The 21,357-nt window shown below is 39.4% G+C and overlaps 1 protein-coding gene across 2 annotated transcripts in view; it reads left to right on the top strand.

Annotated features, from left to right (window-relative positions):
- Window positions 1-17,825, top strand: part of TMEM236 (transmembrane protein 236) — a 48,807-nt gene extending 30,982 nt beyond the window's left edge. The window contains exon 4 of one of the 2 annotated variants that reach the window (XM_086334163.1): window positions 14,254-17,825. In XM_086334163.1, coding sequence (XP_086190289.1) covers window positions 14,254-14,834 — 581 coding nt within the window. In that variant the 3' untranslated portion in view covers window positions 14,835-17,825. The remainder of the gene's footprint in view (window positions 1-14,253) is intronic. The other variant, XM_086334164.1, reaches the window with a different exon arrangement.
- The last annotated feature ends 3,532 nt before the right edge of the window (window positions 17,826-21,357 follow it).

Below are 21,357 nucleotides of genomic sequence, written 5' to 3'. Positions count from 1 at the left end.
GGGAAATCCCTTGGACAGAGGAGCCTGGTGGGCTACAGTCAATGGGGTTGCAAAGAGCTGGACATGAATGAAAGCACACACAGACACCCACGTGCACAGTGCATTTTAATATATTATGTGTTTATTATGTTAATTATCAGCATAATTAATATAATTGACTTGCGACCCCATGGACTGCAGCCTACCAGGCTCCTCTGTCCATGGGATTTTCCAGGCAAGAGTACTGGAGTGGGGTACCATTGCCTTCTCCCTATTAACATAATTGACTATTACAGTGTATAATATATTATACTTAATATATATTAATTAAATGTAGAAAATAATTTTTCTATTTATATATTGTTAATTAAATTACATTCTCTGATTTAAACACCTATCAAAGAGAAGGACCAGAATATCTCAAATGAAAAACTGAAGATTAGAATATTAAGAAAGTTTTCACAATCTTAAAAAATGGGGTTTAAAAAAATCAATAATTTTATGTTTTTAGCAGCTCTTGTCCAGTGTTAGATGAGTCTATAGAGGGAAAGATGGCCTTTAAACTACCAAGCCTTCCTGCTGTGTCCTCAGACAAAAGAATTCTCTTAGAATTTCACATTGCCTAAAATTAAGAAATCATATATTTATTAACATTTCTTCTCAGATTTGTGCAGTGTCTAGCAGGGAACTGAAACTGAATTGAGGGTATTGAATTTACTGGATCCAATGCCTTTTTAAAAAAAGTTGTCACCATTATCTTACTTCTGAGAATGTATGCCCATGAGATTCTGCAGAACTGATGATGGGTTGAATTCATTATTATTATTATTTTATGAAAACTTGTATGCAGTTTTGAGCAGAGAGATAGTAGTATGCTGGCCAGTATTTAAACTCTCTCTCCTGGTTGAGGAGGGGTAAAAGTCCTTATGGATAGCATTTGCCAGCTTTTCTAGTGTGAATACTCTCATCATAATAAATATCCAGATACCAAGGTGGTATCGCTGATCACTGATCACAGAATTGAGAAGCAGTACATACTACATGCTCTTGTCAGCTGGTGCAAGCTGTCTCTGCCTGCGTAGGGTATATCCATGCAGTAGTTTTTGGCTTTGTCACGTGCACAGGCAAATCTAAGAATGAAAGAATCAGGCTCTATAGTGTGACACTCTGTCTCCAACTTTTTAACCTCTCCTGATATATGGGATGCTGGGTTGCAGTGTAACTATAACCAAAGTTGAACAAACTGTAATCACTGTTTACTGCATTCTATCTTCTATTTTCTTCTAATTCATTTGAAACAATAGATGATTTAGCAATGGCTACCCATTACTTATTTAACACATAAGTAACTGTTTCTCTGTGTCAGACACTAATGCTTTACAAACACTGCTTCAATTCTTCATCATAATCACGCTGGGAGGTTGGTGCTGGGTTTCATCATTTATTACTTGGCAGTGGTAGTACTTGTCTTCCCAACCTCAGACATGCTTCTCAAAGGAGACTGTGTATAGACACAGATCAGTGAGTTTAGTCAGTTGCTGTTCAGTCCCTCTTTGAGACCCCATGGACTATAGCACGCCAGGCTTCCCTGTCCTTCACCATCTCCCAGAGTTTGTTCAAACTCATGCCCATTGAATTAATGATGCCATTCAACCATCTCATCCTCTGTCTCCCCCTTCTCCCACCCTCAATCTTTCCTAGCATCAGGGTGTTTTCCAATGAGTCAGTTCTTCTCATCAGGTGGCCAGAGTATTGGAGCTTCAGCATTAGTCCTTCCAATGAATATTCAGGGTTGATTTCCTTTAGGATTGACGGGTTTGGAGAGGGTCAAAATAACAATGGTTATAATCTGTATTTTAAACACTTAGATATATTAAAGTGTTTATTTTAGATGCTGTATGTTTTATTTTTTATTCTCTTAAAGTACTATGACTAAAAGTTCTTTGTGTGTTTCATATATTTAAAAAAAATCTTCCGTAAGACTGTGGCTTTTCTTCTTTTCCACATTTTTTTCCCCTCATCATGTTATATCTAAATTATTAGAATTTTGCTTTCTCTAGATCATTTTTGTCTCAGGGCAAAATTAACTTTGGAAATTGTTCATCAAGACCTATCATACTTTTTCTGACCAAGTCTTTAATTTCATCTTCTGGTTGCTGTGAGTTGAGTAACAATCCAATGGGGGCATTGGCTGCCTTGACAGCCTCAACAGCCTCTTTACTGAATCCCCAAGTCATCTCTCCTGCCCTCCAATGTCCCCATCTTCAGTGAACTTAGAATCAAGTCCACAAACTTTATCATGCCCAATAAGCATGTGGTCTAATGGTTAGATGTTTGAGTTTCATGCTCCGTCCCTCTCCTTATTTGCTGTGTGACCCTGGAAACAATTCTTAGTCTCTCCCTACCTCAGTTTGTTTATCTTTAAAATGGGAAAATAGGAGACTTACCCAGTGGTCCAGGGGTTAAGACTCCCCCTTCCAATACAGGGGATGTGGGTTCAATCCCTGCTTGGGGCACTAAGATCCCACATGCCTCATGGCCAAAAACTATAAAACAGAAGTAATATTGTAACAAACTCAATAAAGACTTTAAAAATGGTACACATCAAAAAAAAAAATCTTTAAAGAAAATGAATTTAAAAATAAAATGGAAAATAGTAGTAGCTACATCATAGAGGCTTATTATTAATGAACCTTTGTTGATTTACAATATCGTGTTAGTTTCAAGTGTACAGCAAAGTGATTCAGTTATATATCAATATATTGATATGTATATATTCAAATTCTTTTCTGTTATGGCTTATTACAAGGTGTTGAATATAGTTCTCTGTGTTATACAGTAAATCCTTGTTGTTTGTCTGTTTTACATATAGTAGTATGTATCTGTTAATCCCATATACCTAATTTATCCCTCTCCCCACTGTCCCCTTTGGTAACCACATCATACAGTTTTTATAAGGATCAAGTGAATGGATGCATAGAAAGGGCTTAACACAGTTCCTCGTATATAGAAAACCCTGCATAAATCACAGCTTCTCTCCTCTTCTCTGTCTGCTTCCCCCTCATCACTCTTCTCTGTCTGCTTCCCCCTCATCACACTCTCCTTTCAGTTCATGTTAGCTGAAGGATCTTTTTCTCTTGGGGGGCTGTGCTGGGTCTTCGTGACAGCGTGCAGGCTTCTCTAGTTGTGGTGCACAGGCTTAGTGTACTGCATGTGCGGTCTTAATTCCCCGACTAGGGATTGAATCTGTGACCCTTGTGCCCTGCATTGGAAGGCGGATTCTTAACCATTGGACCATCAGGGAAGTCCCTTTAGCTGAAAGATATTTGCACCTGTTCTCTCTACCACCTGAAAAGTTCTTTCTCCATTCTTCACATAATTTATTCCCATGCATTCTTTAGGTCTGTGTTTAACTGTCAATCTTCCCTGGTGGCTCAGAAGGTAAAACATCTGCCTACAATGCGGGAGACCAGGGTTCAATCCCTGGGTCAGGAAGATCTCCTGGAGAAGGAAATGGCAACCCACTCCAATATTCTTGCCTGGAAAATCCCATGGACAGAGGAGCCTGGTAGGCTACAGTCCATGGGGTCACAAAGAGTCAGACACAACTGAGTGACTTCACTTTCACTTTAACTGTGACTTCGGAGATGAGCTGTGCTTGACTGCCAGTCTAATTCAGACTCCCTGGGGTAGTCTCTCATCACAGAACTTACCTTCCTTTGAGAGCCCTGCCACAGTTTATTCTTCTGTGCCTGTTGATGTGATGTCAGGAGACAGGGTGATGAAGGTGGGCACGTTACCTGCTGCACTGTTCTCAAAACCCAGTCTAAGCTTGGAACAGCACTCTACAGTTTGTCTCATCACAGCAGACAGCTTGGTTGTCCAATTGATTCAGCCCTTAGCCAATATCAGCAGCAGTTTTGTGGCCGCACCATGTGGCGATCTTAGTTCCCCGACCAGGGATTGAGCCTGTGTCCCTCGCAGTGGAAGCATGGAGTCTTAACCACTGGACCATGAGGAGCAGTTTTGAAGCCGCTGTTTGCAGAGGCAGTATTGACGCCTCTTCCCTGCCAGTGGCATGACCTAGCACTTGCCTGCTGTTGGTACTTGATCCCAGCCCCCATTTTTCTTCAAAAATGCTGTTTTACCCCTAAGCTACACAGAATGAAATTTTGGAATGAATAAAAATATTGATTTCTTTTAAAAAGTGCAGTCCTAGTAGCAGCTTCATTCCTGCCTTGTTTTTAGCTGCCCTTTCTTGTGATCCTTCTCTCTCTCACTCTTTTTATTTAAGTAACTTTTCAGTTCAGTTCAGTCACTCAGTCATGTCCGACTCTTTGCAACCCCATGGACTATAGCATGCCAGGCCTCCCTGTCCATCATCAACTCCTGGAGCCTACTCAAACTCATGTCCATTGAGTCGGTGATGCCATCCAACCATCTCATCCTCTGTCCCCCACTTCTGTCCTCAGTCTTTCCCAGCATCAGAGTCTTTTCCAGTGAGTTGGTTCTTCGCATCAAGTGGCCAAAGTATTGGAGTTTCAGCTTCAGCATCAGTCCTTCCAATGAATATTCATTGAAGTCTTCTTCAACACCACAGTTCAAAAGCATCAATTCTTTGGCACTCAGCTTTCTTTATATTCCATTCTCATATCCATACATGACTACTGGAAAAACCACAGTTTTGACTAGACAGACCTTTGTCACAAAGTAATGTCTATGCTTTTTAATATGCTGTCTAGGTTGGTCATAGCTTTTCTTCCAAGGAGCAAGCATCTTTTAATTTCATGGCTCCAGTCACCATCTGCAGTGATTTTGGAGCCCCAAAAGGTAAAGTCTGTCACTCTTTCCATTGTTTCCCCATCTATTTGCCATGAAGTGATGGGACCAGATGCCATGATCTTAGTTTTCTGAATGTTGAGCTTTAAGCCAACTTTTTCACTCTCCTCTTTCACTTTCATCAAGAAGCTCTTTAGTTCTTCTTCACTTTCTGCCATGGGGTGCTGTCATCTGCATGTCCGAGGTTATTGATATTTCTTCTGGCAATCTCGATTCCAGCTTGTGTTAGTTCCTAAAATAACATGAGTAGAGAAAATAAAGAAAATGAAGAGAAAAATAACTTTTTTTGCTTTCTCTTTCTCTTTGCAAGAGGAATACATGCTCACTGTGGAAAATTCCTCCCTACTGATTTGTTATATTGTACTTACATTTTCCCTGGAAGTGATCAAAACAGTTTTGGGGTAAAAGTTAGAGATAGAAATACATCACTATAAAGAAATAATAAAGTAAAAGGGGTATGTTACTTAAACATTTTTCTGTTATCAAAATTGCATTTCTTTAATTATATAGCATGCACAGTGAGGACAAAAAGTTTTGGTGACTGGCTTTAGCTGTGGGGAACTGCACAGAATGGCTGCTATTTGTGCTTTTTACAGAGAATGTGAGCCTTTCAGGAAGTGAACAGACTGCTCTTTGTGTTTACATCTTTTACCGATTTTGCACAAATAAATATAGTTTCCCCCAAACAGAACCCTGACAATTAACAGCAACAATGAAAAGAATTTCAACTGCGAGTGGAAATTTTAAAAAATACTAATTTGGAGGGAAAGTGATCATGGAGCCTAAGGAAACAGTAACGAATACATGAAGGTTTACGTGACTAGGGGATAAATTTGCTGGTCTGTTCTAATGACCAGATGGTTTCTTGGCATCCTCAACTCTGCCCTCCCCTCTGAGAGGCCAGCAGAGCTTTCCAGCTCTTAGTTAAAGTGTTTCTTACTTGGTAAGAGGACTAGTCCCCTAAGCTAGTCCCCAAATCTAAACTAGTCCCTAATGAGCTATGGAGAAATGGGAGGCTTCCAGGCCTGGTTTTACCAAATACACATGGATTAAGGCCTTCTTCTCATTTCATTAAAAATGAACCCTACCTAAAAATTCATTGCTCAAGACTTATGGACATGGCTGGGGTGTTGTAGGGGGAGATGAGGGTGGGAGGTATGGAGAGAGTAACATGGAAACATACATTACCATATGTAAAATACATAGGCAATGGGAATTTGCTATGTGACTCTGGGGAACTCAAACTGGGGTTTGGTAACAGCCTAGAGGGGTGGGATGAGGGGGAAATGGGAGGGAGGTTCAAGTGTGAAGGGACATGGGTAAACCTATGGCTGATTCATACTGATGTTTGATAGAAACCAATGCAATACTATAAAGCAATTATCCTTCAATTAAAAATAAATAGATAAGAATTTATTGTTCAAACCAACAGCTCTTATCCTCAGATATTATGACCCTCACTGTTTAAAAACTGTTAATGTGTCACTTCTTAGATGGCACTTCCTGGCCTTGAAATAATGCTGAATTTGCAGTCATCCTCAAGAGCCTGTATTATATGCTGTGTTCTTTATATTAACAAAGGAATTTGGGTTTTCACTTGAACACTTTTATCTACTAAGAGAGGTGAAGGAGTGTACTCTAAGACACAACACACTCTATTTTCTACATTGGTTTATTTTTTGGTAAAATAAGAGATACAATTGATGTAAGTAAGCATCTGAGTTTTAAAAGATGATTTTATGATTATTAAAATAATATCTTGCAAACAAGAGAAGTTTAAAAAATAAGTGTATTTTTCTCTCTTGAGTGTAATTTATCAAAATGATTCCTTACTCTGACTTCATTAAATATGATAATTTCTAGGTCCATTCATGTTGCTGCAAATGGCGTTATTTCATTTTTTTTTAACTTATTTTTATGGCTGAGTAGTATTCTATTGTCATATGGTCTCACTTATATGTGAAATCTAATTTTAAAAAATGACGCAGGGCTTCCTTGGTGGCTCAGTGGTAAAGAATCTGCCTGCTAATTCAGGAGACATGGGATCAATCCTTCATCTGTAAAGATTCTACATGCCACGGAGCAACTAAGCCCATGCATCACAACTATCGAGCCTGTGCTCTAGAGTCCAGGAGCTGCAACTGTTGAGCCCACTACTGAAGCCTGCAAACCCTAGAGCCTGTGCTCTGCAACAAGAGAAGCCACTGCAGTGAGAAGCCCACTCACCACAACTAGAGAGTAGCCCCTGCCTGCCGCAACTAGAGGAAAGCCTGTGCGGCAACGAAGACCCAGCACGGCCAAAAATAACTAAATGAAATTATTTTGTAAACGACAGAGATGAACTTATTACAGAACAGAAACAGACTCACAGATTTCGAAATCAGACTTATGGTTACCAAAGGGGAAACATGGCAGGAAGGGATAAATTAGGAAATTGAGATTTACATGTGCATACTACTATATATAAAATAGATAACTAAAAAGGACCTACTGTAATAGCACAGGGAACTCTATTCAATATTTTGTAATAACTTATATGGCAAAGAATCTGAAAAAGAGGAGCCTGGCAGACCATAGTCCATGGGGTCACAAGAGTCGGACACGAATGAGGACTCAGTCAATCACCATAAGTTCAGTTCAGTTCAGTGGCTCAGTCGTGTCTGACTCTTTGCGAACCCATGGACTGCAGCATGCCAGGCCTCCCTGTCCATCACCAACTCCCGGAGTTTACCCAAACTCACATCCATTGAGTCAGTGATGCCATCCAACCATCCCATCCTTTGTTATCCCCCGCTCCTCCTGCCCTCAATCTTTCCCAGCATCAGGGTCTTTTCAGATGAGTCAGCTCTTCATATCAGGTGGCCAAAGGACTGGAGGTTCAGCTTCAACATCAGTCCTTCCAATGAACACCCAGGACTGATCTGCTTTAAAATGGACTGGTTGGATCTCCTTGCGGTCCAAGGGACTCTCAAGAGTCTTCTCCAACACCACAGTTCAAAAGCATCAATTCTTCTGTGCTCAGCTTTCTTTATAGTCCAACTCTTACATCCATACATAATTACTGGAAAAACTATAGCCTTGACTAGATGGACTTTGGTAACAAAGTGATGTCTCTGCTTTTTAATATGCTGTCTAGGTTGGTCATAACTTTCCTTCCAAGGAGTAAGTGTCTTTTAATTTCATGGCTGCAATCACCATCTGCAGTGATTTTGGAGCCCCAAAAATTAAAGTTAGCCACTGTTTCCACTGTTTCCCCATCTATTTGCCATGAAATGATGGGACTGGATGACATGATCTTAGTTTTCTGAATGTTGAGCTTTAAGCCAACTTTTCACTCTCCTCTTTCACTTTCATCAAGAGGCTCTTTAGTTCTTCTTCACTTTCTGCCATAAGAGTGGTATCATCTGCATATCTGAGGTTGTTGATATTTCTCCCAGCAATCTTGATTCCAGCTTGTGCTTCTTCCAGCCCAGCGTTTCTCATGAGGTACTCTGCATATAAGCTAAATAAGCAGGGTAACAATATACAGCCTTGACGTACTCCCTTCCCAATTTGGAACCAGTCTGTTGTTCCATGTCCAGTTCTAACTGTTGCTTCCTGACATGAATACAGGTTTCTCAAGAGGCAGATCAGGTGGTCTGGTATCCCCATCTCTTTCAAAATTTTCCACAGTTTATTGTGATCCACACAGTCAAAGGCTTTGGCATAGTCAATAAAGCAGAAGAAGATGTTTTTCTGGAACTCTCTTGCTTTTTCGATGATCCAGCCGATGTTGGCAATTTGATCTCTGGTTCCTCTGCCTCTAAAACCAGCTTGAACATCTGGAAGTTCATGGTTCACGTATTGCTGAAGCCTGACTTAAAGAATTTTGAGCATTACTTTACTAGCGTGTGAGATGAGTGCAATTGTGTGGTAGTTTGAGCATTCTTTGGCATTACCTTTCTTTGAGATTGGAATGAAAATTTTCCAGTCCTGTGCCCACTGCGGAGTTTTCCAAATTTGCTGACATACTGAGTGCAGCACTTTCACAGCATCATCTTTTAGGATTTGAAACAGCTCAACTGGAATTCCATCACCTCCACTAGCTTTGTAGTGATGCTTCCTAAGGCCCACTTGACTTCACATTCCAGGATGTCTGGCTGTAGGTGAGTGATCACACCATCGTGATTATCTGGGTCATGAAGATCTTTTTTGTACAGTTCTGTGTATTGTTGCCACCTCTTCTTAATATCTTCTGCTTCTGTTAGGTCCATACCATTTCTGTCCTTTCTTGAGCCCATCTTTGCATGAAATGTTCCCTTGGTATCTCTAATTTTCTTGAAGAGATCTCTAGTCTTTCCCATTCTATTGTTTTCCTCTATTTCTTTGCATTGATTGCAGAGGAAGGCTTTCTTATCTCTCCTTGCTATTCTTTGGAATTCTGCATTCAAATGGGTATATCTTTCCTTTTCTCCTTTGTTTTTTACTTCTCTTCTTTTCACAGCTATTTGTAAGGCCTCCCCAGACAGCCATTTTGCCTTTTTGCATTTCTTTTTCTTGATGGTCTTGATCTCTGTCTCCTGTACAATGTCATGAACCTCAGTCCATAGTTCATCAGGCACTCTATCTATCAGTCTAGTCCCTTAAATCTATTTCTCACTTCCACTGTTTAATCATAAGGAATTTGATTTATATCATACCTGAATGGTCTAGTGGTTCCCACCCTTTCTTCAATTTAAGTCTGAATTTGGCAATAAGAAGTTTGTGATTTGAGCCACAGTCAGCTCCTGGTCTTGTTTTTGCTGACTGTATAGAGCTTCTCCATCTTTGGCTGCAAAGAATATAATCAATCTGATTTTGGTGTTGACCATCTGGTGATGTCCATGTGTAGCAACTTTTCTTGTGTTGTTGGAAGAGGGTGTTTGCTATGACCAGTGCATTTTCTTGGCAAAACTCTATTAGCCTTTGCCATGCTTCATTCTGTACTCCAAGGCCAAATTTGCCTGTTACTCCAGGCATTTCTTGACTTCCTACTTTTGCATTCCAGTCCCCTATAATGAAAAGGACATCTTTTTTGGGTGTTAGTTCTAAAAGGTATTGTAGGTCTTCATAGAACCATTCAACTTCAGCTTCTTCACCTTACTGGTCAATGCATAGACTTGGATTACCGTGATATTGAATGGTTTGCCTTGGAAACAAACAGAGATCCTTCTATCATTTTTCAGATTGCATCCAAGTACTGCATTTTGGACTCTTTTGTTGACTATGATGGCTACTCCATTTCTTCTGAGGGATTCTTGCCCACAGTAGTAGATAAAATGGTCATCTGAGTTAAATTCACCCATTCCAGTCCATCTTAGTTTGCTGATTCCTGGAATGTCGAGGTTCACTCTTGCCATCTCCTGTTTGACCACTTCCAATATGCCTTGATTCATGGACCTAAAATTTCAGATTCCTATGCAATATTGCTCTTTACAGCATTGGACCTTGCTTCTATCACCAGTCACATCCACAACTGGGTGTTGTTTTTGCTTTGGCTCCATCCCTTCATTCTTTCTCGAGTCATTTCTCCACAGATCTCCAGGAGCATATTGGGCACCTACCAACCTGGGGAGTTCATCTTTCAGTGTCCTATCTTTTTGCCTTTTCATAGTGTTCATGGTGTTCTCAAGGCAAGAATACTGAAGTGGTTTACTATTCCCTTCTCTAGTGGACCACATTCTGTCAGACCTCTCCACCATGACCCGTCCGTCTTGTGTGGCCTCACACGACATGGCTTAGTTTCATTGAGTTAGACAAGCTGTGGTCCGTGTGATCAGATTGGCTAGTTGTCTGTGATTGTGGTTTCAGTCTGTCTGCCCTCTTTCAGTGCCTACTGTGTTACTTGAGTTTCTCTTACCTTGAATGTGGGGTATCTCTTCACAGTTGCTCCAGCAAAGCACAGCCGCTGCTCCTTACCTTGCATGTAGGGTAGCTCCTCTCGGCTGTCGCCCCTGACCTTGGATGCAGGGTAGCTCAATCACCATATATGTATATATATATGAATCACTTTGCTATGCACGTGAAACTAACATAACATTATAAGTCAACTATATTCTAATAAAAAAAACGATTCTTACTCATGCTACTGTGACATCTTAAATACATCTTAAGTTTGATAAGGAAGTTTCTAAGGGTCATGAGTCCTAATACTTATGAATAATTCATACCAGAAGGAAGTAATATCTCAAAAATTTATTTTTTAAATTAATAAATGTACTCAATTCACACTTACAATTTTAAAATAATTGTATAGAAAGAAAACTGAAGTATGTTCTTTAAACAACTCCTACTTATAGTCATCAAGCCCTTTGTTAGTCATTAATCATAATAACTTATTTGTTTTAAAATGTTTTCACTTCTGCTCAGTACATTTCAACAAATTTTATTGCCTTTGTGTCTTTAACCTTTAGAGTTATTCCGTCTAATGACTCTCTTTAAATTTTATCTTATCAAGGAATGTGACAGCTCAGCATGTTGTTGGCTGAGTAAACTGTGTCAAGAGCTGAGAAATTCTTAGCAGTGAAAATGGTGCCTAAGTGGTTAAATGTTTGGAAAATAATGTTCTGTTTCTTTCATAGATAAGTCCTATCATCAGCAGTAAGTTCTGAGATCTGAGATTCCTTCATAATCACAACCTTAATACCCATGTGTGTATGGAGAGACACACATATTCACTTTCTCTCTCTCTCTCTCTCTCTCTCTCTCACACACACACACACACTTTTGTGATGCTGACAGGAACACCCTATTCATTCAGATGACTGACCTGTTGATCAGCCACAGCTTCATGGTCACAAATGAGATACTTGTCTAAACAATCATACTGACTAGTTCAAAAATTTTGGGGGAAAGAACAGCTTAAAAATCTTGAGTTCAGAATGTTACCTGCCGGGGTCCAGCCCCGGCTGATCCAGGGTATTCAAAGCGGGGACGGCATCGGCGACTTATCTAAATATTAATTAGAGATATAAAGAGTAATAGAATGAGGATAGCTCAGGAGGAAAATTCAGTGGAGAAAAGAGGCTGAGTAGCTTGGTTTACGCGGGAGACCAATAAAACTTCAAGACAAGAAGTTTGCACCACTTACGTAGGCCGCAGGTGTCCTTCCGTTCTTCCGAAGGAGAGGAGACACTGAGGCCTCCCCGGTCAGATCTTAGAAGCCCAGGCATAATTAGTAAGCATGGCGGGTTCCACGCTCCAGATGGAGACTGAGCCAGAGTTTGAGAGAGAGAGAGACATGGGGAGACCAGTCTTTCAAGAAACTGATCTCAATTCTTTATTTTCCAGGGTCTGTTTTTATACACTGAGGTGTTATACAAAAGTCATGTGGGGACAGCAGTCTTGACTTTTATTAAATTCAGGTGCTTCATACAAATGTATACAGAGGTCTTAGGGGTGTTACATCATCTTCTGGCCAGGGGGCCTGCTGACAATTTATGACCCTCTCCTTGTGACAGCAGTCAGTCAACACTTATTTCTCCAGGGGTGATTATTCTTAAAACAGACACCACCCAAATAAAGTTACATTCCTATAGGGTGAGGTTGTAGTGGGTTTTAGTTAAGGAAAGAATTTACTTGGCCTGAGGTCTAACGTGATTTATATCAAAGGTTAATACTTATTTCTTCTATATATTCATTAATGTGTGTAAGGGCAGGGGATGTGGAGACTTAGCAGTAAACATTGGCTCAACAAATGAAAAACCCTTCACTAATACAATTTCTAATCAGCCCACTATACTTATACTAATAGTTTTCTAACTTCTCTAAAGAACCTGTTTTTAGAAGGTTTAAAGCATTTCGTGCCTCTCACGGTTGGGAGGCTGTGAGCAATCACATGTGGCCGGACAAGCCTGTCAGGCAGGCTAGAGAACCTTCAGAGGAGTTTGTAGGTTAAAACACTCTTGTCACGCCCAGGAATTATTATTAACTGGAGCTCTAAGTTAACTCCTTCTCTGAAAGAGGTGGTGGGGGACAGCCCCCTGTAAAGTCAGAGGTGTAGGTGAGAGCACAAAGTAGTAAAGTAGGCAGGCTCTGGTTATGGGGGTAGATGCTCGAGAATTTCCAGGGGGTCTCCTGAGGCTCGATCCCGCCTTTGCGTATGTCGAGCCTCCTTCCTCATGACCTTTGCCATGGGCGGAGTGCCTCACGCTGGCCCCCAACAGTTACCCTTCACTAAAATTCTCTCATGCTCAAAAAAAGACCCTCTTAGCACCAAACTCTAAACCTGGAGATCTGGGTTGTAGTCATTCCTGTAGGCTTCTTATAAAGTGATGAGACTGAACCATTGAACTTTTGAGTCATTTGATTTTATGATATGTGTATGGCTTATAATTAGCACTTGATGTATTGCCTCTAGAAAGTGATAAAGTTAAGAGATTGTCAATTGGGGTCAGACAAGTCTGGGTATGAATTCCAGCTCTGCTCATTCCTAACTGTGTATTTGAATTCAGGTGTCTTTTTCTCTCTTAGACTCCAGTTTCCATATTTATCCACTGGGATAGTAATCCCTATTTCTCAACTTTTTCCTGAGGATTAAATGAGTCTATGTGTGAAAGTGTTTACTTAGCTCAGTAATCAGTAATGGGTATTATTTTGAAACGGTAAGAATGACTTAGGATCCATACCTCAGGAAATGCAAAGACATAAAGAGCATTCTCTGCTTCTACATTTTTTGGCACTGTGCTATCCATTGCTATCTTGAAGTTCTATGTGTGACACAGACCTCAAATAAGAGATCACTCGTATTTCATTTTCAAGTTTAAATAAAAATTTCACTTTAAATAAAAATTTAAGAATTTTATGTTTAAATAAATTTTGAAATTTAAAATGTTTAAATTTTAAACAAATTGAAGGAAAAGTTAAATTTTATTTAAAATTTAAAAATTTAAATAAAGCATTTAAAAGTTAAATTTTATTTAAAATTTAAAAATTTAAATAAAGCATTTAAAATTTAAATTTATTTCTAAATTTATTTGACTGCACCAAATATAAATAAGGTAATATTTATTTATTTATTTTATAATATTTATTCTTTTATTTGTTTATTGGAGAAGGAAATGGCAACCCACTCCAGTATTCATGCCTGGAAAATCCCATGGATGGAGGAGCCTGGTGGGCTACACCCCCTGGGGTCACAAAGAGTCAGACACAATTGAGCCAGTAACACACACAGTCACTTATTTATTGGGTTGCAGCCTGTGGGCCCTTCCGTCTTCCTTGCAGCTGAGCCTGACCTTTTGGTTGCAGCCTGTAGATCTAGTTCCCTGACCAGGGATCAAACCCAAGCCCCTGCATTCAGAGCATGGAATCTTAGCCACTGGATCACCAGGGAAATCCCTGTAAGTTTAAATAAAATTGAATGAAAAGTTACATTTTAATAAAAATTTAAAATTTAAATAAATCAATTTGTTGCAGGTAATGAAGACAGGCACATCCATACGACCAATTTGCAACAAATAAGAACTGTGACATGTGAAGCGAAGCAAAATGAAGAAAACCCGACTCGCCCACAGCCAGCCAACAGGACCCACTTGTCGCGGCCACTAGGAGGCGCCACAGGGAACTCCTCTCCTGAGCTGGAGGGACCCCAGGATCCCACCTTTGAGTGGGGAATCCTGAGAACGCTGTCCCAGCAGGACGTGCGTGCAGAGATCTTCCTCGGGAGCTTTCCGCTGTGGGCTGACACCATAGAAATGGTGCGGGTGGCCGGACACCCCAGGGTGTACAAGTCAGGTTGGGTGTACGCGGTCTACATCTTCAGTTACATTTCTCTTCTTCGAATGATATTCACTCCCCGGAACCCGCTTCTGAATTCCTTTGCCATCCTTCTCCAGGATCTACCTTTTATCTTTGTTAGACTGAGTTTAATCATAGGCCTGGGAACAATCACACCCGTATTGGGTCTTTTTAAAAATGTGCTGGTGACTCTGTCTTATGTTTACTTCAATTTCTTAACAAGATTCAGGATGTTCTCTACCTTTGAGAGATCTTTTTAAAGAGAAAATGTCCTATAGTCAAACCTCTTTTTTATGCACATGCATATATTTGTGATCTTTTTGGGGGGCAGGCATACGTTACTTTGTGCTCTAGGAAGAAATGAAGAAATAGATGCTAGAGAAAAAACTATTTTTAAAAACTATAACATGTCAATTTTTTAAATGTATGCAAATGGTGCTAAATGTAAGCAAAGTTGTAGTCTAAGAAGTTGGTTCCCCTCGATTTGTAGAAAATGTCAGTAGTTAATTTTGTTACGTATTCTGCATTTTTTCTAAAAGTACCCTTCAGTAAAGCATCTTAAAAAATGAGAACATAAAAAAAAAAAAAAATGAGAACATGTCTTCCTGCTAAGTTAGTCCAAGAATGAGATTTTTTTACTGTTGACAGAAAGGGCATTACAAGAATTTGTTAAAATTAATTTTAGGAAATAAGCCTGTTATTATTAAATAAGTTTAGATTCTATCAATACTTTTAACAAATGGACCCTGAGGGATAGGATGGGGAGGGAGGTGGAAGGGGAATTCAGGACTGGGGACACATGCACACCCGTGGCTGATTCATGTATTTAAAAAAAAAAATTGAATTGTTTAAGAGTCTCCTTCAGACATGTAATTATGTTCTTTATTCCACTGTGGCAAGAGATTTTTATGTAGTCAGTTGATTTCAGCAGAGAAAGCAATTTAATTTCACAGACATTTGACTCAATCTAATGTAATGAAGTTAAGGTAAGATATAGATAAACTTTTATAACAGGAAGCCATTAATTGAAGAGGGAAATTTCAAAGTAAAAGAATATTTATTTGTGGAATTTGATACCATCATGAAAGCAAGGTGCAAGCCCTGTTTAAAGTTAGAAGTTCAACTTACAAATATAACAGCAAGTGCATTAGTGTTTTTTGTGATAATATATAATAGTTATCTTGACATTAAATAATTAAATATGGAATTATGTGATTTGATTTCATATGTTGGGATACCCTCAGATATACATAGCAGGGGCTCTCCACTCTATATAAATTTACCGATGCTACAGAGATTTCTGAGAGTCTTACATGTGCAGAGTAATGTTTTACACAGGCAGTCTCTTCAGTGATCTTCGGTAACAAATAGCTTAAAGAATGAATAACTGATTTTACTGCCGTTCCAACTCTCCACCAAATCCTCCAGTCTCACTCTCCCCCTAGGCTTTATGGTTTTTCCTTATACTTAAGATAAGGTCTATTCACAGTTGCTAAAAGCTTAACTTCTGGTTTTATGACTTGGGGCAAACATCCAAAAGTGAGTATATTACTGGTACTTTAATAAGGTTAGTAGTGTTAGTTGCTCAGTCCTGTGTGACTCTTTGCAATGTAGTCTGCCATGAACTGTAGTCTGCCAGGCTCCTCTTTCCATGGGATTCTCCAGGCAAGAATACTGGAGTGGATTGCCATTCCCTTCTCCAGGGGATTTTCCCAACACAGGTCTCCTGCACTGCAGGCAGATTCTTTACTGTTTGAGCTACAAATAAGGTTAAATAGTACTTTATAGGTCTGAGAGGATTAACTAGATAGGGAGTGTTTTCATTGTATTGTCTGGCTAACTATAATAACTGATAAATGCTAAGACTTTTAATTGGATCAAATCCCTACAGAGAAACAGGTAGCTTAATGCATTGTTTTAATTTTCCTATTTTTTTCTTTTCTGTGTCTTTGCTTACTCTCTGGGAATAATAATTTAAACCATACACTTGTGAAAAATAATATGTGAAATCTTCAGGTTACCTCAGACTATAATTTTTCATCAAATAGTGTTATGTTTAGAAGTGAGTAATCTACTGAATATAGAGATTAAAGTTGATGTAAGCGGACTTCCCTGGTGGTCCTGTGGCTAAGACTCCATGCTCCCACCTGCAGGCTACTAGATTCAATCCCCAGTCAGGGAGCTAGATCCTGCATGCTGCAACTAAAGACCTGGCAGAGCCAAATAAATAAATGTTTTTTGAAAAAGGTTAAAATTTTAAAGGACTTAAACTTGATGTAGGTATTAATTCATCAGACATCAAAGTGTCCCTCTTATGAGTTCTTTCAGAACCCTAACTATAGCACTTTTAAAGACTTTCATTGGGTGTTTGCTTTTCTGAGTTCCTCATTAATCTTTAAATTCCTTAAAGAAAGGCCTGAGCATATCTTGTTTAACAATGCGTTTTATCTTCCTCTGTCAATCCCATAGAAACTTATAATGCTTATAACTCTAAAACCAGATTATCATACAAATAATTTATTTCAATTTATACCTGATTATTTTTTATTAAGAAGAATATATAACTATGTGCTGCTGCTAAGTCGCTTCAGTCATGTCCGACTCTGTGCGACCCCATAGACGGCAGCCCACCAGGCTCCCCCGTCCCTGGGATTCTCCAGGCAAGAACACTGGAGTGGGTTGCCATGTCCTTCTCCAATGCATGAAAGTGAAAAGTGAAAGTGAAGTCGCTCAGTCGTGTCCGACTCTTAGCGACCCCATGGACTGCAGCCCACCAGACTCCTCTGTCCATTGTATTTTCCAGGCAAGAGTACTGGAGTGGGGTGCCATTGCCTTCTCTGATATAACTATGTAGTTGATTGTAATATTCCTAAATATGAAAATATTTTATGTACATTTATATTTACCTTTGTATTGGAATTTATACAGTGAACAACGCTCAGATAATTTGGGAAGTATTACTTATTGGAGTTTAGAATGCATTTTGCACGTAATATTTGAACATGAATGTGCCTGATATTTTGGAGAGTCACAACACTGTATAAATAATGAAGGCATGTACAAAAGACTCCATGTAGCAGGAAAATTACAGAGTACCTAATGTAATTTAATAGTTTTAAGGGTATGCACGTGTTTATAAACTTTGTCTATGGTATTTAACAGGCATTGCAGCAAATTATGCTAATAAAGCATTGGTTGTTATACACTCTGTGATTAAAAGTTATGCTATTAAAATTACATTGCAATTCTCATTGTTTCTAATGGTTTTTTTTTAAGACCGTGCAGCTTTTGTGTCCTTATAAAAAGTTATAAACGTTACATATAGGTTAAAAGAAAATGGATGGAGAAAAATATACCATGCTAACACTAATCATGGTATATTTTTCTCCATCCAAGGGAGGCTTTACAAATAGCTGTGAAAAGAAGAAAAGTGAAAAGCAAAGGAGAAAGGGAAAGATATAAACATCTGAATGCAGAGTTCCAAAGAATAGCAAGAAGAGATAAGAAAAACTTCAGTGATCAATGCAAAGAAATAGAGGAAAACAACAGAATGGGAAAGACTAGAGATCTCTTCAAGAAAATCATAGCTACCAAAGGAACATTTCATGCAAAGATGGGCTCGATAAAGGACAGAAATGGTATGGATCTAACAGAAGTAGAAGATATTAAGACGAGATGGCAAGAATACACAGAAGAACTGTACAAAAAAGATCTTCATGACCCAGATAATCACGATGGTGTGATCACTGACCTAGAGCCAGACATCCTGGAATGTGAAGTCAGGTGGGCCTTAGAAAGCATCACTACGAACAAAGCTAGTGGAGGTGATAGAATTCCAGTTGAGCTATTCCAAATCCTGAAAGATGATGCTGTGAAAGTGCTGCACTCAATATGCCAGCAAATTTGGAAAACTCCACAGTGGCCACAGGACTGGAAAAGGTCAGTTTTCATTCCAATCCCAAAGAAAGGCAATGCCAAAGAATGCTCAAACTACCACACAGTTGCACTCATCTCGCATGCTAGTAAAGTAATGGTCAAAATTCTCCAAGCCAGGCTTCAGCAATATGTGAACCGTGAACTTCCTGATGTTCAAGCTGGTTTTCAAAAAGGCAGAGGAACCAGAGATCAAATTGCCAACATCCACTGGATCATGGAAAAAGCAAGAGAGTTCCAGAAAAACATCTATTTCTGCTTTACTGACTATGCCAAAGCCTTTGACTGTGTGGATCACAATAGACTGTGGAAAATTCTGAAAGAGATGGGCATACCAGACCACCTGATCTGCCTCTTGAGAAATCTGTATGCAGGTCAGGAAGCAACAGTTAGAACTGGACATGGAACAACAGACTGGTTCCAAATAGGAAAAGGAGTATGTTAAGGCTGTATATTGTCACCCTGTTTATTTAACTTATATGCAGAGTACATCATGAGAAACGCTGGGCTGGAAGAAGCACAAGCTGGAATCAAGATTGCCGGGAAAAATATCAATAAACTCAGATATGCAGATGACACCATCCTTATGGCAGAAAGTGAAGAGGAACTAAAAAGCCTCTTGATGAAAGTGAAAATGGAAAGTGAAAAAGTTGACTTAAAGGTCAACATTCAGAAAACGAAGATCATGGCATCCGGTCCCACCACTTCATGGGAAATAGATGGGGAAACAGTGGAAACCGTGTCAGACTTTATTTTTCTGGGCTCCAAAATCACTGCAGATGGTGACTGCAGCCATGAAATTAAAAGACACTCTTTGGAAGGAAAGTTATGACCAACCTAGATAGCATATTCAAAAGCAGAGACATTACTTTGCCAACAAAGGTTGGTCTAGTCAAGGCTATGGTTTTTCCTGTGGTCAGGTATGGATGTGAGAGTTGGACTGTGAAGAAGGCTGAGCGCCGAACAATTGATGCTTTTGAACTGTGGTGTTGGAGAAGACTCTTGAGAGTCCGTTGGACTTCAAGGAGATCCAACCAGTCCATTGTGAAGGAGATCAGCCCTGGGATTTCTTTGGAAGAAATGGTGCTGAAGCTGAAATCCAGTACTTTGGCCATCTCACGAGAAGAGTTGACTCATTGGAAAAGACTCTGATGCTGGGAGGGATTGGGGGCAGGAGGAGAAGGGGACGACAGAGGATGAGATGGCTGGATGGCATCACTGACTCGATGGACATGAGTCTCAGTGAACTCTGGGAGTTGGGATGGACAGGGAGGCCTGGCGTGCTGTGATTCATGGGGTCGCAAAGAGTCAGACACGACTGAGTGACTGATCTGATCTGAACACTAATCAAAAGAAAGCAGCACTAACATTCACTTCAGACAGAACAGACTTCAAAGTAAGGAAAATTTTTCAAGAAAGGGATTATTACATAATAATAAAGGAGTCAATTCTCTCAGGAGAATTAGTGTGTTATGTGCCTAATGACAGAGCCACATAAGGCAAAAACTGATAGAACCACAGAAAGAAATAGATGAAGCTACTATCATAGTTGGAAACTTCAACACCAATCTCTCAGAAATGGACAGTTCCAGCAGATAGAAAATCAGTAAAGACAGAGTTGAATTCAATGACACTAATCAATTAATTGAATATCATTGACTTCTAAGGTCTACTTCATCTGACCACAGCAGAATACACATTCTCTCAAGCTCACAAGAAACATTTACCAAGATAAGCCATATTCTGGGGCATAACACACACTTCAACAAATTTAAAAGAATAAAAACAATATAAAGTCTTTTCTCATAAGGGAATTAAGTTAGAAATCAATAACAGACAGGTAATAGAAAAATTCCCAATTACATGGAGATTATGCAGCACATTTCCAAATAACACATGGGTCAAAGAAGAAGTCTCACCAGAAATTAAAATATATTTTGGAGTAAATAAAATGAAAACAAACCTTATCCAAATGTATGGGGTTGGCAATGGCACCCCACTCCAGTGCTCTTGCCTGGAGAATCCCATGCACAGAGGAGCCTGGAAGGCTGCAGTCCGTGGGGGTCACTGAGGGTCGGACACGACTGAGCGACTTCACTTTCACTTTCACTTTATAGTAAAATAAGTTTCCACCTTGGGAAGCTAGAAAAAGAAGAACAATCAAAAGTCAAAAAGGGGAAGAAAAGAAATAATAAGAATTACAGCAGAAATCAATGAAATTGAAACAAAATCAATAGAGAAAAACCAATAAAACCAAAACCTATGCATGTGTGGGAACAGGGGAGGAGATGGGAAGTCTTTGTAATTTCCGCTCAATTTTGTTGTAAACCTAAAATTGCTCAAACAAAAAAATGTCTTCCTAAAAAAGTAGTAGTGTTGTTGTTGTTCAGTCACTAAGTCGTGTTCAACTCTTTGCGACCCCATGGACTGCAAAATGCCAGACTCCTCTATACTCCAGTATGTCCTGGAATTTGCTCAAATTCATATCCATTGAGTTGGTGATACTATCTAACCATCTCATCCTCTGCCGCCCCCTCCTCCTTTTGTCTTCAATCTTTCTCAGCATCAGTGTCTTTTCCAGTGAATTGTCTTTTTACATCAGGTGGCCAAAGTATTGGAGCTTCAGCATCAGTCCTTCAATAAATATTCAAGGTTGATATCCTTTAGGATTGACTGGTTTGATCTTGCTGTCCAAGGGAGTCTCAAGAGTCTTCTCCAGCATAATAATTTGAAAGCAAAAAAAAATAGTGTAGTCTTAAATACATCAAACTTTTAAAATATGTTTTGGGGATAATATTTTCCAAAGTAATATTTGCTTTTAAACTGGCATTTATACATACACAAATCTTA

The sequence above is a fragment of the Bos grunniens genome, chromosome 13 (assembly GCF_055505025.1).
Source record: "Bos grunniens cultivar Pamir isolate PY7600 chromosome 13, Bosgru_T2T1.0, whole genome shotgun sequence".
NCBI classification, from domain to species: domain Eukaryota; kingdom Metazoa; phylum Chordata; class Mammalia; order Artiodactyla; family Bovidae; genus Bos; species Bos grunniens.
This window is presented reverse-complemented; position numbering and strand designations above follow the sequence as displayed.